At 44.5% G+C, this 26,804-nt stretch overlaps 1 protein-coding gene across 37 annotated transcripts in view; it reads left to right on the top strand.

Annotated features, from left to right (window-relative positions):
• LOC102167823 (uncharacterized) overlaps positions 1-26,804 on the top strand; it is a 770,457-nt gene that overhangs the window by 91,573 nt on the left and 652,080 nt on the right. For 4 of the 37 annotated variants that reach the window (XR_014827554.1, XR_014827538.1, XR_014827525.1 and 1 more), the window contains 2 exons: positions 3,553-3,706; positions 8,310-12,089. The exons of 27 other annotated variants lie outside the window; for them this stretch is intronic. Coding sequence is in view for 4 of the 10 variants with exons in the window: in XM_084996648.1 (XP_084852774.1) it covers positions 8,310-8,971 (662 nt within the window). In the remaining 6 variants the exon portion in view is untranslated. Of the gene's footprint in view, positions 1-3,552; positions 3,707-8,309; positions 12,090-26,804 lie in introns of those variants that run through there. 6 more of the 37 variants (XM_084996648.1, XM_084996646.1, XM_084996647.1 and 3 more) reach the window with 3 other exon arrangements.

Raw genomic sequence — 26,804 nt, 5'->3', positions numbered from 1 at the left:
ACTGAACAGACAAGGGTACAGAGGTCTAATCCCCAGATGGAGAATGGTCTTCGGAAAAAGCTCAAAGGCAGGAGGGGAATAGAATAGATGGGCACATATGCATGTGGTTGGGAAACCTCTTCTGATTGTTTCTGTTTTCTTAGGGAAAGCAGAAACAAGGTCATTATTATGGAGAGAGCATTTGGGCTGATGGGAGAGGAGAGGGTATGAATAGCTTCAAGCAGAGCAGGTGTGTGAAAGGTCCAGAGACTGTAGGAGGGTTTATTTTCAAACAGTCCGGAGGACCCACCTGAAGATGTTTGTGGTCACTAATTTGGAATGGCACCTGTCTCTCCCAGTACCATTCTGCCTCTCAGGGCCAGGCAGTGAGAAGGCAGAAGGTGGGACTATCCAGTAAAAGTGAAGAACTGATGGGGCGAGATGTGAGGGCCTGTTTAAGGTAGTGCTTAATAATGGTTCATGGCATTCAAGCTGGGACAAGGACAAGAGGGTGTGAAGGAAGGACTATTGGAGTCAGGGTACAGGGGTACTGTGGGAGATCAGGGGCAGTTGGGGGTTTGAGACCTGTTCAGAAAGGGGATGAAAGTCTTTGAGGTGAGCATGACCTGGGCAACCGGATCTTCTTGGGTGACTCCTGTAAGGAGGATGAAGTCTTCAGTAAGTCCTGTGGTCCCAGCCCAGCCTTGGTCACCAAGCTGTGAATGTGGGGGAAGAAGAAGGGCGGGGTTCTGGGGCCCACTCTTTCCTCTTGTTAGTGTTGGTGTGCGGGCTGTGGGGGTGGGACTGTCTAGAGCTCTCCACCATCCTTTGAATCTCTGCAGGGAGCCTGCATAATAAAATAGGCAAGGTTCCCAACTGTCATAAGCAATTATTGCCTCTTTTGTGTGAAATCTTTTCAGGGAAGAGAGAACCAGGACCTGGAACCAAAGCCTTTGCTGTCTAGTGTGGTTCCTCACACACAGGCTGACTGGGCTCTCGTGAGGATGCCCCTCTTCACTGCCACCTTGCCCACTTAACTATTTCCTGTGGTTCAGGACTGGTTTCAGGGTAAAACACGTTCACCCTGTGAATTCAGAGGGACACTAGAAATGCGATGTCTAGAGAGTTCCTGTTGTGGCTCAGCGGTAATGAACCCAACTAGTACCCATGAGGACTTGGGTTCAATTCCTGGCCTTGCTCGGTGGTTAAGGATTTGGTGTTATCTTGAGCTGTGGTGTAGGTTGCAGATGCGGCTCAGACCCTGTGTTGCTGTGGCTGTGCCGTAGGCACCAGTGGCTGCAACTCCAATTCGACACCTAGTCTGGGAACTTCCATATGCTCAGGTGTAGCCCTAAAAAAGACACACACACACACACACACACACACACACACACACACACACACACACAAGAAAGAAATTCGGTGTCTAGATTTCTTGTTTTCTTACAACCTCTAGGTCTTCTGAAGAAAGGGATAAGTCAATATTCACTAGGAAGCCCAGAGCCTCCGGAGAAATGGGATTTACAATTCCCTGTAAAAGTCACTGTCATGAGTGCCTCTTGTGCACCTACGTGTTGGCACAGCCCACTGGTGACCTCTGTGGGAAAGAGCTGCGTTCTCGACTCTTTCGGGCAGGGGGCACTGTGAGAGGGCAGTGGACCCTGCATGCTGCTTCCAGGAGTGGCAGCTCGGCCCCTTGGCTCATTTCTGCTGGGAACTAGTATCTCTTTGATGGAGGGTGGGGAGCTGTTCAGGAGTCATAAATGCAAAGCTAGGATGTCCAGATGGGGAAACTGGCCTGCTCTGGCTACACAGCACATGGTGGCTGCCAGGTGCTGGGAGGGGATGGTCCTTGAGGAGTCGAGGTTCCTGGTTCCCTTTCTGAGTCCTGAGCAGGAGGCATCTCCCCAGAGGCTGTGCTTGAGGGACCCCCCTGCTTGGAGCTGTCATCAGGTCTCAGGCAGGGGAGTGCCGAGGGAGTTAACATCTCATTTTAACACCAAGCATTCTCTACTAACCCATACTTCTTGGGACTGAAGCATGGCTGGTGGTCTTGGAGCAGGAAAGAAGAAGGAAGCATTTGCATGGTTAATTTTTTTATTGTGATAAAATGTATATAATACAAAATGTACTGTTTTTACTATTTTTAAGTGCACAGCTCAGTGATATTAAATACATTCCCGTTGTTGTGCAATCATCACCACCATCCATCTTCACAGCTCTTTTCATCTTTCAAAACTGAAACTCTATACTCATTAAACAATAACTTCCCATTTCCCCACTCCTGGCCCCTGGAAACACCATTCTACTTTCTGTTTCTATGAATTTGATTACTCTAGTGCTGTTTATTGAATGTTTGTGACTCACCAAAAATTTGTATGTTGAAACCTAATCCCCATATGATGGTAATTGGAGGTGAAACTTTTGGCAAGTTATTAGATCATGAGGGTCCAGCTCTCATGATTGGAATTAGTGCCTTATAAAAGAAACCTAGAGAGTTCCCTTCCCCTTTTGCCATGTGGGGACACAATGAGAAGAAGGCAGTCTGTGAAACAGAAATAGAGCTCTCACCAGACACCATTTCAACCGCATCTTAATCTTCTCAGCCTCCAGCACTGTGGGAAATAAGTTTCTATTATTTATAAGCCACCCAGTCTGTGATATTTTTGTTAGAGCAGCCTGCTTTGTTAGAGAAGTACCTAAAAGCCTGCATTTAGGCACTTCATATCAGTGAATTAATACTGTATTTGTCCTTTTGTGTCTGGCGTATTTCATTTAGCATAACCTCTTCAAGATTTATCCATGTTGTAGCATATATTAGAAATTCCTTCCTTTTAAAGGCTGAGTAATATTCCATCATATGTATATACCATACTTTGTTTTTACATTCATTTGTTTATTCATTCTTCTATCGATGGACATTCGGGTTATTTCTACCTTTTGGCTGTTTCAAATAATGCTACTATGAACATTCGTGTACAAATATCTGTTCAAGTCCCTGATTTCAGTTCTTATGGGTATATATGCATAAGTGTAATTGCTGGATCATCTGGCAATCTTATGTTTAATATTTTAAGAACTAGCATATTATTTTCCAGAGTGACAGTTGCATGATTTTTTGAAAGTGGCATATATTTTCAACACATTTTTCAAGGTAATGTTTTGGACCAGGTGGTTATTAAGACTATGGTTAAGAGATGTAAGACTCTGGAGAGATGGTCAAAGAGTGGCATTCTTTTTCATTCTTGCTTACTTTCTGTCCCAGGCCCATGCCTCTGAGGTCAGCTTGGCATCCATCTGGAAGCCAGGAAGAGGCCCAGACCCAGCAACTAGGGGCCAGGCGTTCCCCTTATGATGGTGTCCACCTACTTTTTTCCCACCTCAGTCTTCCTCACTTTCTAAATATCTCTCACACTAAGTTGAATATTGCTTGTTTTACATTGGGATGGGGGTACTTAAGAGGATGCAGAAGAAATGGCCATAGACTGTTGGCTCAACAAGAAGGGAGAGTCATGAACTGCTAGAATTTTGGAGGCATTGAGCCCCCTGAAGGTCCTGGGCCCTATTTTACAGATAAAACAAATAAAAGGAACAAATATTGCTGCAAGGAGAAGAATGTGGAAGATGTATCCAAGGAAACAGTCCTGGAGGATGTGCTTACCGATCCTGGAGAACAGCATCAGCCTTCCCGAGGTCCCCGAAACCCAGGGCCACCAGTGAGCATCACGTGGGTACCCTGTGGGCACTGAGAGCTGCCTGTACATGTGGACATTTCACATTTTCCTGCCTGCATCTTAGATGACCCAACAGCTTATTTCCTTTGTCTACTGAGGCTAACTGGGAAGTCTTTCTTTTTAGCATTTATCTACTGTGTGTTGAAAGAGAGGTGGGGGTACAAGATTAGGAAACCTTTAAACAAAGCTTTGAGGAGAGCTATCTCAACATAATTCAAAACTGAGCACTTGGACGCCTAGTAATATAAGTCCTGCCAATTCCCATTACAACACAGATTGCAACATGCCTCTCTTCTCGTAAATGTCTTTGCAAGGTCACTCCAGCCCTATCTGATCCCTCTCTGTCTTGACCTTCTGCCAGTGCCCAACTGTGAATCAGTAGAGTCTTCTGCTTTCCCCTTCTTGCTCACCTGCAGCTTTAAGGCTGGTCAGGGATACAGGAGGGCTGGACTATGGGTTCAATGACCAGTGTGTGGTCTTTCTGCTCTGCTACACACAAGACTCTGCCTGGCAGCCCCTTTCTTTCTCCCAGGATGACCAGATTCCACTGGTTATCACTCTCCTCCAGTGTCTCTCCCCACTCTCCACCTCAGTGCCTACCCACACCTCCTATTTTATATCAGTGAGGATTCCCTTCAGCTTCCTGCCCCCAAAGCCACAAATGTCCTTCCCCGCTGTCCTCAGGTCTGAAACAGGCACCATCCTTTCCTCCAGGGATAATGCCTCCATCTCCGATCTTCACACCCCACCCTCTTTCTCTTAAATACTTGGTTTCCTTCCCCTTGCTTTCCAGAGCCCTCAACTTTTCCTTCTTAAGTCCTTCCCCACAGATTATGAACAATGTTCAAGCTTAAAACACCAGTGGCAGTCCGGGGGAGAAAACAAAAATGCTCTTGCTCTGAAGCCTGTGTGAAAGTGGTCTCATCTTTTCAACTGAGCTTCCAGTGAGAAAACCATTGCTTCCCTCCCATCGCTTTTGTAGCCATTTAGTCCAGCTCCTTCCCAAACTCCGCAGGAACCAGGCAGGCTATCATGCCCCAGTGATCACAGTGGACAGGAGATTTTGAGTCCGTCTCTCACCTCTTCTCTGACTGCAATCTGAAGGTGTGACCTTCACACTGTTTTCTCATAATCCTGGTGCTGCTCAGCATGGAAAGAACACATGGTTTGCAGTAAATTTGGATCACACCCCTGCCATGTAATAGCTGTGTGACTATGGCCTAGTCACTTAGCTCTGAGACTTACTTTTCTCATCTACAAAATGGGCAAGGTGGCAACAGTAGACAGTCTTTGGGAATTCTGATGAGGAAGAGAGAAAGTGCTCCACTATTGATGACTGTGATGCTTAGCAGTCCACTCTTCGCTTTCTAGATCTTGCGATGTTTGTCCTTCAGCAGTCTCTCCAATCAGACCTTCTTTCTCTGCACACACCTTCTACATATTTTCATTCTTCAAACTCTGTAGGAAGTTTGTGGTCCCCATAACTCCATTCTCTTCTAACTCATTAGATGCTCTTTCTGAGTAACTCAACCTCCCTGTTTTTCTCCCCATTACTCCAGAGGAGCAAAGCTAGCTGCCTAGTAGAAACTTATATTGGACTGTCCCACAGGCATGGTCAAGACCTGAATCATTTCCTTCCCTGAAGTCTGCTTCTTCCTATTTCCACTTTCAGAGGCATCACTTTTGGCTCTGACTCCTTAACTCTCACACTGGGGTCATGCCTCAGCTGCTTAACTCCCATTATCGAAGGTCTTTGGAATCTACTCTCCATTAATAGGTCTTGCATTATTCCCTTTTCTCTTTATATTGTTACTTCCTTAGTTTAATTCTTCAAGATCTTGGCCTTTGCATGAGGCATTTCCTCCCTCTAAACTGCCTTTATTTTTTTCTCTGCTCAGCAAACCCCCACCTATCTTCCTGACCTCTGCTCAGTGTCCCTTCCTGGGGTCGATGGTCACCCCTCATGCCTGGCGCCTCCCTTGTCACTGACACATGACACATCATTCATGACAGTCAGTCCCCAAGCAGTGGGAGCCAGGCCATTGTGTTACTCCAGTGGCCTCTGTTCCTAGCACACATGGGGCATCCACAAGGGTTCATGGAATGGATTAATCTCTAAATATGCCTCTTTAGTAGTGCATTTATCTCAATATGCAATAAAATAATAACTAGATTCAATAAGATAAAGACAATCGCTATGGACTTTATTTTTTAAACTCAATGAATTTTATTACATTTATAGTTCTACAATGATCATCACAACCCAATTTTATAGCATTTCCATCCCAAACCCCCAGCCTATCCCCCCACCCCCAATCTGTCTCCTTTGGAAATTATAAGTTTTTCAAAGTCTATGAGTCAGTATCTGTTCTGCAAAGAAGTTCATTGTGTTCTTTTTGTAGATTCATCATGTAAGTGATAGCATATGACTTTGGTGTCTCACTGTCTGACTAACTTCACTTAGCATGATAATTTCTAGGTCCATCCATGTTTCTGCAGATGCCATTATTTCGTTCCTTTTAATGGCTGAGTAATATTACATTGTGTATATGTACCACATCTTCTTTAGCCACTTCTCTATCAATGGATATTTGGGTTGTTTCCATGTCTTGGCTATTGTATAGAGTGCTGCAATGAACGTTGGAGTACATGTATCTTTTGAGTCATGGTTTTCTCTGGATAGATGTCCAGGAGTAGGATTGCTGGATCAAATGGTAATTCCATTTTTAGTTTCCTGAGTTATGTCCATACTGTTTTCCACAGTGGTTGCACCAATTTATATTCCCACCAAGAGTATAATAGGGTTCTCTTTTCTCCACACCCTCTCCAGCATTAATTGTTTGTAGGCTCTTTGATGATGGCCATTCTGGCTGGTGTAAGGTGCTACCTCATAGTAGTTTTGACTTGCATTTTTCTAATAATTGGTGATATTGAACATCTTTTCATGTGTTTTTTGGCCTCTATGGACTTTATTTTTAAATTTTTAAATTTTTATTAAAGTATAGTTGATTTACAGCATTATAGACTTTAACCTGTGATGTTAACATACATGATAACATTATTTGTCAAGGCTAAAATGGAAGTGCTATTTTTGATGAGCTTCCAACCCTACTCAGTCCCTTCTCCCTACCCCAGTCTGCTTCTGCCTCTGTGCTCATGAAACCTCCCTGTATTCTCCCTAGCACTCTTTCAACCTGAGAGATTCTTCTTGGCCAAAGGTCAATGTGAATGATAGCTTTGGAACAGTCAGACCTCCGGTGACAAACAGAGGGGCTGGGAGGAGGGTGTGTGTGCATGGCTGACTCTGACCAGGGACAGTGACATTCCTGCGCCCCCCAGAATTGTGCTTTATCCCCTTCTCTTATCATCAGCTCCTCTTGGGGCCCCTGAGGGACATACTCTGGGTTTCATCCTTAGTACCCATGGCTCCTCCTTAGTGATTTTCAACAGTAAACAAACACAGACAGGAGGATTCTTATATAAAAATTGTGTAATAAAGACCCACAGTATGGTCCCATTGGAACTATCTCATTCTTCAAAGGAAAGAATTTGATTACAATATGAGGATAGGTTACCGCTAAGTGACAGTGGGATTCTAGGGAAACCAGCGTGGCAGTAAGTGTGTGTATGAAGAACTCCCAGTGATTAAAATCCAAGCAGGAAGCAAGGGGAAGATTAGCAAAGAGTTTGCTCTAAGGAAATTCACGGTCCTGTCAAAACAGAGTCACCTAGTCTGCTATTAGGGAAAAAAAAAAAAACCAGTTAAACGAGAGTAGGGTTTGGTTCTCCAAACCTATGTACAGCATAGAATGTCTGTACTAGAATAGCTCATATGTACATTCTGGGTATCCACAGAATCCTTTCTTCCTCACTTTGGAGTTACTGCTTTTTCTTTTCTGGGTTTAATGGTTATTTAGCGGAGAATATGAAGGCAGTAAAGGAGAATTGCAGGCTCCCATTTTTTTTCATGCTGCTAGAACTTTCCCACCAGGTTAAGGGGACTACTCTTTTTCTTTCTAGAACTAATTTCTTGAGGGCTAGCTGGGATTTTTCCATGTATTTTTATTTCTGTAAGTGGCATTGTCTTGGCAGTGTCTGACTCTTCCTTGCACTAATCTGCTGGTCTGAGAGAAACCTCCATCCTGTCCATTGGCCTCGCCTTTGTAGCTTAGTAGCTTCAGCCATACCCTTGGATATCCCCTCAGTTGGATGTCTCCCTCAATTCAGTCTATTTTGCACATCCCCACTAGCACATCCTCAGAGGGTGTTGCTCTCCTTCTCTCATCCTTCATTGACTTTCCTTTGTTTAGGAAATGGTATTCAGACTTCCAGGTTTGGAGTTCGATGACCCATCACCATCTAGTTTCAAATTATACTTCAGTCCCTGTCTCTGAGGATGCTCTTGTTTTTCCTCCTTACCGTATGGAGTCCTCCTATCTTTAAGTCCCACTGTAGAACTCACTTCCTCTGTAAAACATCTCTGGCCTCCTCAGAAAGCCCTCTTCTAAAATTACTTGTTGGTGTGCTTTAGCTCTTCCAGCAGTGGGAAGCTTCAACAGCAGGTTCTGCTATATCTTATTAATTTTTAATTTCCAGAGAGAGGACAAGATGGCGGAGGAGTAGGGGGACACGCTCGCCCTCTCCCACAAACACAACAAAAAAAGCACATCTACAGAAGAAATGACTCGCACAGAACAACAACCAATCGCTGGCAGAGGAACCTAAACTCCAATAACGGCAAGAAGTTCGTGACATTATTGGGCAGAACGGGAGAAAAGAGGAGAGTGAGAGAAGGTGAATCCGAGCGGGACGGGCGCTCCCGAAAGGGAACTGCGGAGGAGAAAGGGATCCCGCACCCTGGAAAGTCTCCTACCGGGGGAAAGATCAAACGAACCGGAGGAATCTCCAGATGCAGAGAAGAGTGTAGCAGTAAGTCGGAGTACGGAAAAAAGATCAAGAACCCAACGGACCATCTGAACTACGGGCACAGTCAGCAAAAATTGAGACGCCTGGGTGGGGGCTGGGCACCGAATCCTCGGCTCCAGAGGTTAGTCCCCGGGAAAGGGCCGGGGGACGCCTGGGTGGGGGCTGGGCACCGAGACCTCAGCTCTGAAGGTTGGTCCCCGAGAGGGGGCCGGGGGACGCCTGGGTTGGGGCTGGGCACCGAGACCTCGCCTCCGAAGGTTAGTCCCCAAGAAAGGGCCGGGGGACGCCTGGTGGGGGGGGCTGGGCACCGAGACCTCAGCTCCAGAGATTAGTCCCTGGGCTAGGGGGGCGGGGAAGAGCGGAAACTGCTTGGGAGGTCTCTAAACCATTTGACGGGGCAGAGACTGCCTGGGAGACTAGAAAACAAAGCTGTCGCAGAGGAAGGGAGCAATACTCTAGGGGCGGGGAAGTGGAAAGCCGCCTCAGAGGGAACCTGGGAGAAGAGCCTGGTCTGCGCCCGTGCTGGGGAGGGGAGAGAAGAAGGGGTGGGTCCCCATAGAATACCCCCCACGCCACAGCAAGCTTATAGGCCCGCTAGCTAGCAGAAAGCTGTGCTTCCCAGTGCATTCCCTCCCCCCACCCCCGCCACCCCCTATGCTCTCGCCGAACCTGGGGCTGCCTGCCATCCAGGAGGGCTGGCCTCAACAATTGCCTGAAGCCTACCACCGCAGGGGCTCTCCCTGCACAGGCCTGCTTGCCCTTTGGAGGGGCTACACTTCCACAGAGCAGCACCAAACACCACCAGCCCCCTAGAAAAGGCCTGCAGCCCAGAAAAGCTAGAACAAGCCTAGCCAGGCCGTGAATAGATCGACCTAATTCTCCCACGGTTTTTCTGAGACGGGCTCCCCCGGGGAGGAGCCTCTTGAGTCTCCAAGGGCCTTGCTACACGCCCAAGACCCCAGGGGGTGCTAAGACCTAGTGGACCAGCTGCATAGGACTGCCAGCTCCAGGCAGGACCCCCTGCAGCCCAGAAAAGCTGCAACAAGCCTGGCCGAATCGGGAAAAGATCTCAGACGGTCTTTCTGAGTCGGGCTGTCCTGGGGAGGAGCCTCTTGAGTCTCCAAGGGCCCTGCTACCCGCCCAAGACCCCAAGGGGTGCTGAGACCTAGTGGACCAGCTGCATAGGACTGCCAGCTCCAGTCAGGACCCCCTGCAGCCCAGAAAAGCTGCAACAAGCCTGGCCGAATTGGGAAAAGATCTCAGACGGTCTTTCTGAGTCGGGCTGTCCTGGGGAGGAGCCTCTTGAGTCTCCAAGGGCCCTGCTACCCGCCCAAGACCCCAGGGGGTGCTGAGACCTAGTGGACCAGCTGCATAGGACTGCCAGCTCCAGGCAGGACCCCCTGCAGCCCAGAAAAGCTGCAACAAGCCTGGCCGAATCGGGAAAAGATCTCAGACGGTCTTTCTGAGTCGGGCTGTCCTGGGGAGGAGCCTCTTGAGTCTCCAAGGGCCCTGCTACCCGCCCAAGACCCCAGGGGGTGCTGAGACCTAGTGGACCAGCTGCATAGGACTGCCAGCTCCAGGCAGGACCCCCTGCAGCCCAGAAAAGCTGCAACAAGCCTGGCCGAATCGGGAAAAGATCTCAGACGGTCTTTCTGAGTCGGGCTGTCCTGGGGAGGAGCCTCTTGAGTCTCCAAGGGCCCTGCTACCCGCCCAAGACCCCAAGGGGTGCTGAGACCTAGTGGACCAGCTGCATAGGACTGCCAGCTCCAGTCAGGACCCCCTGCAGCCCAGAAAAGCTGCAACAAGCCTGGCCGAATTGGGAAAAGATCTCAGACGGTCTTTCTGAGTCGGGCTGTCCTGGGGAGGAGCCTCTTGAGTCTCCAAGGGCCCTGCTACCCGCCCAAGACCCCAGGGGGTGCTGAGACCTAGTGGACCAGCTGCATAGGACTGCCAGCTCCAGGCAGGACCCCCTGCAGCCCAGAAAAGCTGCAACAAGCCTGGCCGAATTGGGAAAAGATCTCAGACGGTCTTTCTGAGTCGGGCTGTTCTGGGGAGGAGCCTCTTGAGTCTCCAAAGGCCCTGCTACCCGCCCAAGACCCCAAGGGGTGCTGAGACCTAGTGGACCAGCTGCATAGGACTGCCAGCTCCAGGCAGGACCCCCTGCAGCCCAGAAAAGCTGCAACAAGCCTGGCCGAATCGGGAAAAGATCTCAGACGGTCTTTCTGAGTCGGGCTGCCCTGGGGAGGAGCCTCTTGAGTCTCCAAGGGCCCTGCTACCCGCCCAAGACCCCAGGGGGTGCTGAGAACCAAGTGAAATCTGCTACCATCGTGGGGTGGACCTCCCAGTCCTGTCTGCCCTCAGGAAGTCCTCCTTTGCTTCAAAGAAACACTGTTAGTCCCATCAACACTCCAGAAAAGCCACACTGCCTCAAAAAAAGATTGACCAACAACGACAGCCCTCAGGAAATATTCCACGGCAGTGACAAGGCAAACACTACCCGATAACGGAGAGTACAACTCCCTCAGGAGAAAGAAGACAACAAGCAAGATGAAGAAGCTGAGAAACCACCCCCAGTCAAACCAACAGGAGAACTCACCTAAAACAGTCAACAATGAAACTGATCTCTGCAGTCTGACAGACCTGGAGTTCAAAAGAGAAATAGTGAAAATACTGAAGGAATTAAGAGAAGATATGAACAGCAATGCAGATACCCTCAGAAAGGAGCTAGAAAATATAAGGAGGAGCCAAGAAAAACTAGAACATTCATTTGCAGAGATGCAAACTGAACTAGGGGCAGTAAAAACCAGAATGAATAATGCAGAAGAACGAATCAGTGATATGGAAGATAGAATAATGGAAATCACTCAATCTGGTCAACAGACAGAAAACCGAATCAAAAAACTGGAAAGCAATATAAGAGACCTATGGGATAATATAAAACGGGCCAATCTACGCATAATAGGAATTCCAGAAGGAGTAGAAAAAGATAAAGGAATGGAAAATATATTTGAAGAAATTATCGCTGGAAACTTCCCAAATCTAAAGGATACTGGATTCAAGATACAAGAAGCACAGAGGGCCCCAAACAAACTGAACCCAAACAGACCCACACCAAGACACATCATAATAAAAATGGCAAAAGTTAGTGATAAAGAGAGGATCCTAAAGGCAGCAAGAGAAAAACAGAATGTTACCTACAAGGGAACCCCCATAAGAATATCAGCTGATTTCTCTACAGAAACACTACAGGCCAGGAGGGAATGGCAAGAGATATTTAAAGTGCTCAAAGGAAAAAATATGCAACCTAGAATACTTTATCCAGCAAGAATATCATTTAAAATAGAAGGGGAAATAAAAATTTTTCCCAACAAACAAAAACTTAAAGAATACAGCAACACAAAACCCAGGTTAAAGGAAATATTGAAAGGGCTTCTCTAAACCAAAAAGAAAGGAAGGAAAGGGAAGAAAAAAGAAAAGAAAAAAAAAAAAAAAGAAGAAGAAGAAGAAGAGGAAGAACTAGGACTGAGGAAGATACAATCAGAGAGCAGTCACTCAAATAAGCCAGCATACAGATTTAATCATGAACATGCTTCAAACAAAATAAAATTAAAAAGAAAAAAATAAAAGAGTCATCAAAACCATAAAATGTGGGCAAGGGATGTTAGGAGGTAAATAATCCTTTTTGTTTGTATGTATGTCTCTCTTCTTAATTTTAATATAATAATGAAGTGTTTGAACTTACAGGACCATCAGGCTAAAACACACAATTATGGGAAGGGGTTAGCATACTTAAAAAACAGGGCAACCACAAGCCAAAACCAAATATTGCATTTGCAAAAAATGAAAAAAAAAAAATACACTCAAGCAGATAATAACAGGAGACCATCCAACCAAAAAAAAAAAGAAAAAAAAAAAAGAAGAATGGAGAACCATAGAATCAACTGGAACACGAGGATCAAATGGCAATAAATAATCATCTATCAATTATCACCTTAAATGTCAATGGACTGAATGCCCCAATCAAAAGACACAGAGTGGCTGAGTGGATAAAACGGCAAAAACCTTCAATATGCTGCCTACAAGAAACTCACCTTAGGACAAAAGATACATATAGATTGAAAGTGAAAGGCTGGGGAAAAGTATTTCATGCCAATAGACATGACAGAAAAGCAGGAGTTGCAACGCTCATATCAGACAAAATAGACTTTAAAACAAAAGACATAAAGAAAGACAAAGAAGGACACTATTTAATGATTAAGGGATCCATCCAAGGAGAGGATGTTACTATCATCAACATATATGCCCCAAACATAGGAGCACCCAGATACATACAACAAATATTAACAGACATAAAGGGAGATATTGATGAGAATACAATCATAGTAGGAGACCTAAATACCCCCCTCACATCAATGGACAGATCCTCTAGACAGAAAACCAATAAAGCAACAGAGATCCTAAAGGAAACAATAGAAAAGTTAGACTTAATTGATATCTTCAGGACACTACATCCAAAAAAATCAGAATACACATTCTTCTCAAATGCTCATGGAACATTCTCAAGAATCGACCACATATTGGGACATAAAGCGAATCTCAATAAATTTAGGAGCATAGAAATTATCTCAAGTATCTTCTCTGACCACAATGCCATGAAATTAGAAATCAACCATGGGAAAAGGAAAGAGAAAAAACCTACTCCATGGAGACTAAACAACATGCTACTAAAAAACCAATGGGTCAATGAGGAAATCAAGAAGGAAATTAAAAACTATCTTGAAACAAATGATAATGAAGACACAACCTCTCAAAATCTATGGGATGCTGCGAAAGCAGTGCTCAGAGGGAAATTTATAGCAATCCAGGCCTTTCTCAAAAAAGAAGAAAGATCCCAAATTGACAACTTAACCCTCCACCTAAATGAATTAGAAAAAGAAGAACAAAGAAGTCCTAAAGTCAGCAGAAGGAAGGAAATTGTAAAGATCAAAGAAGAAATCAATAAAATAGAGACTCAAAAAACAATAGAGAAAATTAATAAAACCAAGAGCTGGTTCTTTGAAAAGGTGAACAAAATTGATAAACCCCTGGCCAGACTCACTAAAAAGAGGAGAGAAAGAACCCAAATCACCAAAATTATAAATGAAAAAGGAGAAATCACAACGGATACAGCAGAAATTCAAAAAACCATAAGAGAATACTATGAACAACTATATGGCAATAAGTTTGACAATCTGGAAGAAATGGACAATTTTCTAGAATCTTACAGCCTGCCAAAACTGAATCAAGCAGAAGCAGACCAACTGAACAGACCAATCACTAGAAATGAAATTGAAGAGGTCATAAAATCACTCCCTACAAATAAAAGCCCAGGACCAGATGGCTTCACAGGTGAATTCTATCAAACATATAAAGAGGAATTGGTGCCCATCCTCCTTAAACTCTTTCAAAAGGTTGAAGAAGAAGGAATACTCCCAAAGACATTCTATGAGGCCACCATCACCCTCATTCCAAAACCAGGCAGAGATACCACCAAAAAAGAAAACTATCGCCCAATATCATTGATGAATATAGATGCAAAACTTCTCAACAAAATCTTAGCCAACCGAATCCAACAACATATCAAAAAAATTATACACCATGACCAGGTTGGGTTCATCCCAGGTTCACAAGGATGGTTCAACATACGCAAATCAATCAACATCATACACCACATTAACAAGAAAAAAGTCAAAAATCATATGATCATCTCAATAGATGCAGAAAAAGCATTTGACAAAGTTCAACATCCATTCATGATCAAGACCCTCGCCAAAGTGGGTATAGAGGGAACATTCCTGAATATAATCAAAGCCATTTATGATAAACCCACAGCAAATATAATCCTCAATGGGGAAAAACTGAAAGCCTTCTCACTCAAATCTGGAACAAGACAGGGATGCCCACTCTCACCACTGCTCTTCAACATAGTTTTGGAAGTCTTAGCCACAGCAATTAGACAAACAAAAGAAATCAAAGGCATCCATATAGGAAGAGAAGAGATCAAACTGTCACTGTATGCAGATGACATGATTCTATACCTAGAAAACCCTAAGGACTCAACCCCAAAACTCCTTGAACTGATTAATAAATTCAGCAAAGTGGCAGGATATAAGATTAACATTCAGAAGTCAGTTGCATTTCTGTATACCAGCAATGAAGCATTAGAAAAGGAATACAAAAATACGATACCTTTTAAAATTGTACCTCACAAAATCAAATACCTCGGAATACACCTAACCAAAGAGGTAAAGGACCTATATGCCGAGAACTATAAAACCTTAATCAAAGAAATCAAAGAAGATGTAAAAAAATGGAAAGATATTCCATGTTCCTGGATTGGAAAAATCAATATTGTGAAAATGGCCATCCTACCCAAAGCAATCTACAGATTCAATGCAATCCCTATCAAATTACCCATGACATTTTTCACAGAACTAGAACAAACAATCCAAACATTTATATGGAACAACAAAAGACCCAGAATCGCCAAAGCAATCCTGAGAAACAAAAACCAAGCAGGAGGCATAACTCTCCCAGACTTCAAGAAATACTACAAAGCCACAGTCATCAAAACAGTGTGGTACTGGTATCAAAACAGACAGACAGACCAATGGAACAGAATAGAGAATCTGGAAATTAACCCTGACACCTATGGTCAATTAATCTTTGACAAGGGAGGCAAGAACATCAAATGGGAAAAGGAAACTCTATTCAGCAAGCATTGCTGGGAAACCTGGACAGCTGCATGCAAAGCAATGAAACTAGAACACACCCTCACACCATGCACAAAAATAAACTCCAAATGGCTGAAAGACTTAAATATACGACAGGACACCATCAAACTCCTAGAAGAAAACATAGGCAAAACACTCTCTGACATCAACATCATGAATATTTTCTCAGGTCAGTCTCCCAAAGCAATAGAAATTAGAACAAAAATAAACCCATGGGACCTCATCAAACTGAAAAGCTTTTGCACAGCAAAGGAAACCCAAAAGAAAACAAAAAGACAACTTACAGAATGGGAGAAAATAGTTTCAAATGATGCAACTGACAAGGGCTTAATCTCTAGAATATACAAGCAACTTATACAACTCAACAGCAAAAAAACCAATCAATCAATGGAAAAATGGGCAAAAGACCTGAATAGACATTTCTCCAAAGAAGATATACAGATGGCCAACAAACACATGAAAAAATGCTCAACATCGCTGATTATAAGAGAAATGCAAATCAAAACTACCATGAGATACCACCTCACACCAGTCAGAATGGCCATCATTCATAAATCCACAAATAACAAGTGCTGGAGGGGCTGTGGAGAAAAGGGAACCCTCCTGCACTGCTGGTGGGAATGTAAACTGGTACAGCCACTATGGAGAACAGTTTGGAGATACCTTAGAAATCTATACATAGAACTTCCATATGACCCTGCAATCCCACTCTTGGGCATCTATCCGGACAAAGCTCTACTTAAAAGAGACACGTGCACCCGCATGTTCATTGCAGCACTATTCACAATAGCCAGGACATGGAAACAATCCAAATGTCCATCGACAGAGGATTGGATTCGGAAGATGTGGTATATATACACGATGGAATACTACTCAGCCATAAAAAAGGATGACATCATGCCATTTGCAGCAACATGGATGGAACTAGAGAATCTCATACTGAGTGAAATGAGCCAGAAAGACAAAGACAAATACCATATGACATCACTTATAACTGGAATCTAATATCCAGCACAAATGAACATCTCCTCAGAAAAGAAAATCAATCATGGACTTGGAGAAGAGACTTGTGGTTGCCTGATGGGAGGGGGAGGGAGTGGGAGGGATCGGGAGCTTGGGCTTATCAGTCACAACGTAGAATAGATTTATAAGGAGATCCCGCTGAATAGCATTGAGAACTATGTCTAGATACTCATGTTGCAACAGAAGAAATGGTGGGGGAAAAACTGTAATTGCAATGTATACATGTAAGGATAACCTGACCCCCTTGCTGTACAGTGGGAAAATAAAATTAAAAAAAAAAAAAAAAAAAAAAAAAAATTTTTAATTTCCTTATAATAGCTAGCATGGGCTGTGCATGTGAGTGTGCATGCATTGGTTCTCTAGGATCAGTCTTTAAGGTGCTGAAGAAAATCAACTGTAATTCATCATGTTACTCCAGATAAATGAAAAGGTCTCAACGTGCTCTTCTATGACACAGTAAATATTTCCAAATGAAAAATCATGCCATTCACACTTACAGTGTCCATTTATAATTGAGGGAAAATTTCCGATAAAGTTTAATGATAATTTATTTGAGGAAAGGTATCTAGTGTATTGGTAAAATTACATTAAGCCAAGAACATTTTGTTCTGATGTATTTTTTGTTTTGTTTTGTTTTGTTTTTTTGCTTTTTAGGGCCACACCGGCAGCATATGTAGGTTCCCAGGCTAGGGGTCTAATTGGAGCTACAGCTGCTAGTCTATGCCAGAACCACAGCAAGCGGGATCCAAGCTGCGTCTGTGACCTACACCACAGCTCACGGCGACACTGGACCCTTAGCCCACTGATCGAGGCCAGGGATTGAACCCTCAACCTCATGGTTCCTAATCAGATTCGTTTCTGCTGTGCCATGATGGAAACTCCATTGTTCTGATGTATTTTGAATTTAAACATCTAGAAATAAAGATGGAGAGAAATTTCATGTTCATTCCACATTGTGGGATAGCTATATCCCATGATTTCATTGATCTATTGTTATTTACTTAAAAAACACATCTTTCAGAATGTGAACTTTTTTATGTGTTTTATTCTAAAATAGAGAGAAATATTCCCACAAATCCCCACAGGCTAAGTTGGGAGGCTCAGGGGGTACCTGCCCGTGGGGTGCCTATGTTTTCCCGGATGGGCTTCCCGACCCATCTCTGGGGGTGTAGTGTGACCCAGCCACTGGAGGCCCTTGCTGATGTGACTGTCCAGCCTCCAAGGGGGCTGACTATCACTCTTCAGGAGAAGTGGGTCATATTCCATTTCAGGGCTCCCAGGGGCCAGCCCCACTTTGAGCATCTGCCCTTTTGCTTTCCTCACATTGGTTTCTCCTGTCAAAAGAATTTCTCTGATGCCTGAAAATCCTTGATTTCACCTCCAGCACACAGAGCTGCTGCTCTCTGAGAGGTTTTAATGTCCATGTGAAATGTGATAATAAGACTGAGTTTAATGGAGTCAGTCTTCTGGACATGACTTTTATCTGTGTTAAACAGAGCTTAACTCAAGCTCAGGACTCCAGCAAAGTCAGAGCCTCTGCTCTCTGCTCCATTGGGCCACCTCTCTGCTCCACTCTCTGTACTGACTTCTCCTCTCCCTAAAGTAGGGAAGGGACATTGTGGCCGTAGATGGCCAGGCTTCTGTCATCAACATTGGCAAATCTAGAGGAAAGAAAAACTGTCCCTTCCCTGGGTGCCAACACAAAACCAAAGGACGAGACTCGGATTGGCCAGGCTGGGGCCCTGAGCTCACAAGGGGAGCAGAAACTGGTCCTGTGCCCCATGTGGCCCATCCTCAAGGAATGCAGTGTCTTTACTAGGAAGAGAGTGGGGCTGTGGGGCAGAGAAAGACAGCAGATGTGCACCATGCCAGATATGTCTCACAGAATATATTTCTTTCTCAGCATCATGACATTCAGTTTTTTAAATGAACATTTTGTAAAATTACTGACTTTAAAATGGAGGATGTTGGAAATTACTGAATAGTGTCTCATTTTTCCACCTGAACAGGGTTGGGTCACCACAGGCTCACTCTGGGGATCTGAATGACGCATAATTTCTGGGGAAGGGATCAGGGTGTGCACCCTTCTGCGTAATTTGAACCCAAGCATTCTTAGAACAGGGTGAGAAAGGAGAGGGGGAAATTTTCTGTGGTGCTCAACAAAGCAAGGCATTATTGTTTCACCATTTCAGGCTAGAGGATTATGTACAAGGCTCACTCTGCCCAGAACAGCCTCCATGAGATGTTGTTGAGAATCGAACCCTCTTGCCCACCCCACCCCATGCTACTCACAGAGGCCTGCAAAGCCTCAACACCTGAGGGTAACACTGAAGTCAGTCAAAAAGTGCCTGTGTATTTACTTCCACGTGTGCACATACTCTGTTTCTGAGTTGTATCCATGTGTGAAAAAATGTGTGCTTTGTGTGTCTTACATGTCAGGATGTGTTCCTTGTGTGTTTTTGTGGGTCTGCATTTGTGTAAGTGTGTCTCTGTGGTGCTTGTGTGTATATGTAAGAGAGGATATATGAGCTGAATCAGTGTTTATGTTTAGACTGTGTTTGTGGGTGTATCTGAAGAGCTGGAGGAACAACATTCCTTTACTTACATTTACTAATTTTGTCTTTAATGTGCTTAATTTATGAAGCCGCCAGCTGCCGTCCTTCCCGCTCCCCACCCCCCGCCCCAGCCAAGCAGGAGGCAATTTGGTCCAGCTGTCGTGCTGGAATGCATTCTGCTCTTCTTGAGCATGCTTTATTATTATTATTTTTAAAGCTTTTGGAAGGTCTTGTGAGAGAGGTGCTGGGAGTTCATCACAGATTATTTTTAATAACAGAATTCTAGAGGGAAATGGAAAGCTGTGTTTTATTGGCAAGCTGTCTTCTCCATCTCTAAAGTAAACAAGACTCCATTTTCTACATTATTTAACGTGTCATCCTTCCCTCCCCTTTTTAATCATTCTCCACATGGACTCATAAGATCCAAACCGACAGGCCTAGAGCCCTCTATGTGAACACATGTATATCAGGCCCTGCTCGGGAGAGGCTGCACCCAGCAGGGCACGGATCGATTCTGCTGTGACTTAGGTCCTCCCTGGATCCCAGTTGCCCACCTCCCTGCTTAGAGCAGCCAGCATCACAGAGCCCCTGGACTGCACTGGTGATGGGTAAAGCTTGGAAAGAATCAGGATATGGTGGGTGGAGGGCACCCTTTTATCTAGAGAAGCTTCTGCTCAACTCTCGTGGCAGCACGAGCCATTTGTCATTTCAGCTTAACTTGGTTTGATCCAAATAAACACATGGAGCACCTGCTCGTCCCCTGGCATTGTACTAAGCCTCTGTGTGTAAACAAATGAAAGCTGAGACCCCCTACTGTCCCTTGAAAATGTTGATATGTTGATGTAATTGGCCCAAAGACCAATTCTTCAGGTTGCAGTAAAGACCCTGCCATGTCTGTGAGCCCTGCTGTCCTCTGGAGTCACAGCCCTGTGTTTGTGACAGCCTTTCTGCTCTGCCATGAACATGGGCAGGGAAGCCCTCACCACTGGTTTCTGCATGTCCACACACAGTAAGCATCTTTTGATTCCTGCACTCTTGTAGCAAGGGTGTGGAGCCACTGGCCTGGACGCCTGCACCCCAGCCTTGCTCATCTTGCCTGCTCTCCACTTCCACCCTTCTTCTCACATCCCTGCACAGCCAGCCTTTGTGTCCACACAGGACCATCCTCCCAACCTCAGACTCCTCAAGAGACTCAGTTTTCACCCTTCATGGGTTTAGTAAGAAGTTTATTTATTTATTTTTTGCTTTTTAGGGCTGCACCTGCGGCATATGGAGGTTCCCTGGCTAGGGGTCGAATCAGAGCTGTAGCTGCTGGCCTACACCACAGCCACAGCAACACAGGATCCAATCGAGTCTGTGATCTACACCATAGCTCACGGCAGTGCTGGATCCTTAACCCCCTGAGCAAGGCTAGGGATCAAACCTGCATCCTCATGGATGCTAGTCAGATTCGTTAACTGCTGAACCACGATGGGAACTCTGAGAAGTTTTTTTTTTCTGAATAAATAAAGAAGAATTTTGAGTAATGCATTGCTCTGCTGAACTAAATGTATAAAGCTGACAGCCAGGTAAGAACTTGTTTTCAAACTATTTTTTTGTAGAAGATACTGCTCCGAAGAGGAAGAACTTAGTCTCAGTCCTTTCAGGAAACTCTTCCCTTAGTATTTCCAGGATTCTAGGAACCATCAGTGAGGAGTTCAATACACCTGTTTCTCCAAAGCCTTTCTTTGCATACTCCCCCTTCTTCTTCTTTTCTTCTCTTTTCTGTCCTTATCATAAAAGTGTTAAAGCACGTTCCCTCTGCCAGGAAAAATTCGTGAGGCTAGATCACACAGTTGAAGAGCTTGCAAATCACCCACCCTCAGTCACCCTTAAAACTGTGAGCGTGTGGGTCCAGGAACAGCACAAGGTGCTAAGGGACTGTTGCTGCCTTCAAAGGGCTAGTGGTCTCCAAGGGAAGGCGATGTGTCTGCAAGTGACCATAAGGGAGAGTATGAGAATGTACTGGGAGCCAGTTTGGAGAGGGTTCCTCCTGGCTGAGGCTCAGGTACAGCTTCCTGGAGAGGACATATTTTAAGCTGTCCTTGAAGGTTGAGTGGGATTTTGACAGCAGCCTCAAGGGAACAGACGGGTGAAGATGGTGCACCACACGGCCAAAACAGAGTCGAGCAGTTCCTTCAGGTTACCTGAACTGAAGGGATCTGCAGGAGATAGATGAGAAAGATGGGCTGGGCCACATTCAGAAGGTCCTGAAGGCAAGAAGCAGGGGTTTGGATGCTGGCCTTGAAATATCTTGAGCAGGCAGGCATGCAGGCTGAACTTTGTGCTAATGGGAAAAAATAACAGAGCACTTTATATGGTGACTAGAAAGTGGTGAAGGGAAAGTCAGAGCACAGCACTGGCACATTGCTGCTAGTTTACAAAGCCTAGGATTACACCCAGATGTGTATTCTGCTCAGTGACTCACTTAATGTTAAATTAAACACTTTTAGTAATATTAACATCAGAGACGTTACCTAATTCTTTTTGGCCTCTGCTAACAATTTTTTTTCTATATTTGTATTTAGTCTTTTCTCCCTCTCATCTCCATTACAAAGATACCTTTGATGGGTGGGACAATTCTTTGGTTTCAAAAAAGATGAGGGTTTTTCTTTTCTCTTTTGTAAAGTACGGATTTGAACTTCTGTCTTAGAGCTTCTGCAACATCTTATACTATAGGAAGTTTTAACGTTTATCTAATGTAGGTTTGCATGGCAGGCACATGGGTAGCTTGGAGAAGGAGAAGGTGAAGCCCATAAGGTGTGTGTTTGCAGGTGAATCCTCTTACCTCCCCACATCTTCACCTTTCATCCACCTTTTGAGCTGGGGACTTTCAGAGCACCCAGAAGTGTCTTTCTATGCTTTAGGCATGATATTTCATCTCCCTCTAATGTGTGTGTGGAGTATGCTATAGAATAACTAGTTGCAGTTGGAAATACCCTGGGAAAGAATTATTCTTTCCTGAAAACACATGCAGCATCCTGCTGTCCTGACTGCTACAGAACGTGGGATGAGCGCAGATTTAAGAACCCTCTAAGCACTAACAGACACTGTCACCCACGTACTGGGGTCCTGGAGATCTGGCTGCCCTCCACTGGTGGCAGATTTGCTTGCTCCCTTCCAGGAATGAAATGGGATGGGGCAGTTTTCTGCCACAGCCTCATACTCCAGGGCACAGGAGAGTGGGCTGCGCAGGGGTGATCTGTGCATGCGTGCCAGGACAGGGAGGCTGGCTGCAGTTCTTGGTGTGGTAGGTGGTTCTAGGGAATTTCGATGGCATCCCTTGCTTTTCTGCTGTTCCTCAGTTCTTCTTGCTTGTTTCTCCTAATGGCCTGGGCAAGGGTAATGGAGAGTGCTTTCAGCCCCTCTAAACAGGAAGGTAGGCATCTTCAGCAATCCTCCCTCTCCCCAGGGCTGCAGACACTGTCCTGGATGCTTACCGGCTTGTACTTGCTCAGTGTGTGTGTGTGTGTGTGTGTGTGTGTGTGTGTGTGTGTGTGTGTGTGTGTGTGTGTGTGAAAGAGAGCGAGAGAGAGAGGAAATACCCTGGGTGTGGGCCCAGTAAAGAGGACTGGGTTTACATGCCCCCGGTCTGAAAGACTCCAGGTGGGAGGAGAAGGAGCCTTGGGCGGAACTAGGACCAGAGGCTGGAATAACAGGCTTGTAGTCCTGGTAAGAATGGGAGTCTCGGGTACCTGTAAACTGAGGAGATTGTGGAGACAGAGCCTCACAATGAGGAGATGTTGTGGAGGGGTTTTGAGGGCTTGGCAATGGGGTCTGAGTCTTGCATCTTGCAGCGCTGAGGTCTACAGCAGCTCCACATGGAGCCCTGGCTTCCTGACTCCCCTGGCTGACTCATCCTCAGAAGCTTGCTTCATATGCTGGACTCATCTCCTGCCTTCCTGCCAGACCATGTCTGTGTTTTCACACAGCTTTTGACTGCTGCTCCTCCTCTCTTGGGATTTTTGCATCCCAATGCCTGACCTAGATCCCAGACTGGTTCCAGATCAGCTTCTGGGCCCAAACATTTCAGCCCAAATTCTTAATTTGTTTGTACTTTCCATCCTGAGAACCTATTGTTGGGGAGCTTCTGGGCTCTGTGTTATAAGAGAGTCAAAGAGCATGAGACCAGCTGTGACTTGAGGCTATTTTAGTCCTGAGTGATCTCTCTTTTAATTTGTCCTTAAAATACACACAAAAGTACAGAAAATGAACAAAACAACACAAAAAAACCTCACCGGAACACTGTCAACAATTGTTAGCCTTGGAAGGGATTTCCATTATCTTCAGCAACAATGAGACAGATTCAGAAGCAAAATTGATGACAGTTTTATTGTTAGTGGCTCATTTGGCCAGAGATAGGTGAGAAGGGGCCTTGGTGACCTCCACCCCCTCCACCAAGGTCTGAAGAAGTCCTTGAGCCCAGCAGAATATTGAATAGCACCCTGCCCCCTCATCACCTCCCTTCCTATTGCATCTGGAGGAGATAAAGGGGAGACCATGTCACAGCAATCTAGAAAATTGTGGTTATTACAGCTACAGTGCTGCAGGTGGGGCTGCGGGAGAAGAGTACCATTTCATCTTCTGTGCCTTGTACCTGGTGGAAGAACATTAAGCCCCTCCACACATTTGCCAGGGTGTAAGGATGTTAGAGAACCTGATCATCCTTAGCCCACCAAGCTGAGGGCCTGAGAGCAAAGCACTGACATACGGACAAGATGTGAACCAACTTGGCTTTGCAACTTTAGCTCTCCAGGGAACCAGCAGATCAGAGGGTGTGCAGAAATGGTAAAATTGTGCTGCATGTCTTCTGTCAGCAAGTATTGTGGAAGATGAATATACAACAAAAAAAGACAAACCACTAGAGAAACAATAAAAAAGTTCTGAACTAAATACACTGACTACATTTGAAAACACAACTTTTGAAAACATTATTTTTAGGAGGAAATAAAAAGTAATTTAAAGATCTATATTTCATGTTCTTAGTAAGCCATAAAGAATATATGAAATTATTAGAAGAGATCTGGTTGATGACAAACAGAGCAGGCTGAGATATGAGCCCAGATAAAAAGGAGCTTTTTATAGATAAAAAGGACAACAGTGATACTAGGAAAAGGCCTTAAAAAACATACAAGCAAGCAGTGGAGCTGAAAGCTGTCTGTATCAGTGGCAGTGAAGGGAAGAACTGAACCAGAAAAAAAAATATAATGTTGAGGGCAAACTGAAGTTCCTTTCCTAGAACTCATTGAAAAAGGACAAAGTGATGAAAATAATGATAATAATAATAATAATAGGAAGAAGAAGAAGAAATAGTTACAGAGCCTAATAAAAGCAAATCAACCTTTGAATAAAATGGCTATTGTGAGGAAGAAATTTAAACAACTGGGAAGAAGGAACACGCATATTTTTCTGAGATGGGAAAAATATGCTTCATTGATAGACAGTAATCAATAATGATATTAAAAGCAAATTTGTTAAAGAAACCAAACATAGCTATACTCTCTGAATTTAATCAGACTTAAAAATACATAAAAGCCTTCAATCTGACAGTACATGTTACTCAGAAAGGAACAAAAAACTAGTTAGGATAATGTTAGATTATCCATTAACAATAAGAAATTACAAGACAGAACTTTGTCTAGATACTCATGTTGCAACAGAAGAAAGGGTGGGGGAAAATGTAATTGTAATGTATACATGTAAGGATAACCTGACCCCCTTGCTGTACAGTGGGAAAAAAAATTATATATATATAAAAAAGAAATTACAAGACAATAGAGCAGTTTCTAAATATTCAGAGAAATCATGTTTATTACCCTTATTTTGAATTTTATATGTTAAGAAAACAAAACCATTTTTATATTTAAGGACTCCAAAAGTCCAAGGGCTCTTATACTTATAACTGTGAGAAGAATCAAAGCTAAGAACTCTGGGAAGGAGGTCAGTTGAAAAATGTCTGCATGTTGTTACTTTGGATGAGAAAGCCAGAGGTCAGAATAAAGACTAACGATATACAATAAACAAAATATGTCACTTGATCACAGTGGCCTGGCTCTTGAATTCCTGATGGATACATGCAAACTGAGAAGGGTCTCTGAGCTGGTACAATTTAAAAGCTGGACATGAAGACACACAGAATTCCTGTTTTTATGAGGTACATATCCTAAGTAATGCACTAGAAAACAAAGAAACTGATAAGTCAATTTTCAGATTGTGATGATGTCATGAAGAAAATGTCATTGACAGGGATAGGGGGATGAAATGAGTGGAAGGCTATTTGGTAAGGAATATTCAGGTTCTCCTTTGGATGTGCTAATTTGGAAAACCCAACCAGGTAGTCAGATTTGAGTCTGGAGCTTGGAGAAAAGGTCTGAGCTACTAATATCACTTTGGGTGTCATTAGCCTGAGGATGGTATTTTAAGCTGTGGGGTTTAGAGAGGGCCTGGGCCTGAACCCTACATCAATCCAATGTTTAGGAGAGGGAGAGGAGTAGGGCCTGGCAAGGGAGGCTGAGAAGGGGTAAGGAGTTTGGGAGGAGTGAAATCAACAGAATTTTTGGGGTTGGAAATGTATTTGGCTTCTAGTAACAGAGACCAAACTTAATAATGGCTGGAATCAAATGGAAAGATGTTTCCCCCCTGCCAAGGGACAACATGGTGGCCCTACAGATGTTGGAGACATAGACGTCCTCTAAGTTTTGTCAACCTGAGCCTGCAACTTCATCTTTAAGACTCTGTGATGGCTGCTGGACCTCCAGCCATCATATCTGTATCCTCACACCTAGAAAGAGAAAGGATAGGAAAGCAAGAAAATCTCAGGCTGCATGTCAGTCTCACTGCTAACCAGCTTTCCTGGAAGTTCCACTCACAACTTTCACTTACATCTCCTTGGACCTATGTCTTAAGGGAGGCATTCAGTTTTTCTGTATACAGTTCAGATACAAATACAATTTTTCTGGCTCTTAATATCCTTATCCACAAAAATAGGGACTTCTCCATTTATTAGTGTTTCTTTTTTTTTCTTTTTTCTTTTTTAAGGCTGCACTCGAGGCATATGGAGGTTCCTAGGCTAGGGGTCAAATCGGAGCTATAGCTGCTGGCGTACACTACAGCCACAGCAACTCGGGATCCGAGCTGCGTCTGCGACCTACACCACAGCTCATGGCAACACCGGATCCTTAACCTACTGATCGAAGCCAGGGATCAAACCTGAAACCTCATGGTTACTAGTTGGATTCGTTTCCGCTGCACCACAACGGAACTCCCTATTAGTGTTTCTTTACTCATGGATGCATTCATTTATTCATGAACCTTATTATGCATCAGGGCTGAACACACTGCTTAATGCACCTGGGCCTGGTGATGGGGGCTGTGTCCTGGTTCCTGTTCATTGCTGAGCACTGACCATGTGATGGGATGGGTGCAAAGTGCTCTATGTGGAGTAATAGCATTACTCTCTGGGCTACCTTTGTCCCCATTTGCTGTGTGAGGACAGTAGGATGCCTGCAGGGGGTGAGCCCGGTGGTGATGTCACTGCATGGTGACAGGTGGTGTGCACATCTCCTGCACAGTGAGCCTACCTCTTCCTGCAGACCCTGCAGACTTGCTGACGACAGGGACAGCTCCGTGCAGGGTGCAGGAAGTGTCAGAACAATGAATCGCTGCAGCCTGGAGGTCTGGGCATGCCCCCAGAGATTTCCCCGGTGTGTTCTGGAATGTTTAGTGTGGTTGACCTTGCCAGTGATTTATGAAATACATTAAAAATAGTTTTTACC

Source organism: Sus scrofa, chromosome 14 (assembly GCF_054392235.1).
Source record: "Sus scrofa isolate SSC_HxYL_T2T_F1_AM1 chromosome 14, Sscrofa_HxYL_maternal_Yorkshire_Landrace_v2.0, whole genome shotgun sequence".
NCBI classification, from domain to species: Eukaryota; Metazoa; Chordata; class Mammalia; order Artiodactyla; family Suidae; genus Sus; species Sus scrofa.
The sequence above is the reverse complement of the archived record's forward strand: the minus strand, read 5'-3'. Positions and strand labels throughout refer to the sequence as shown.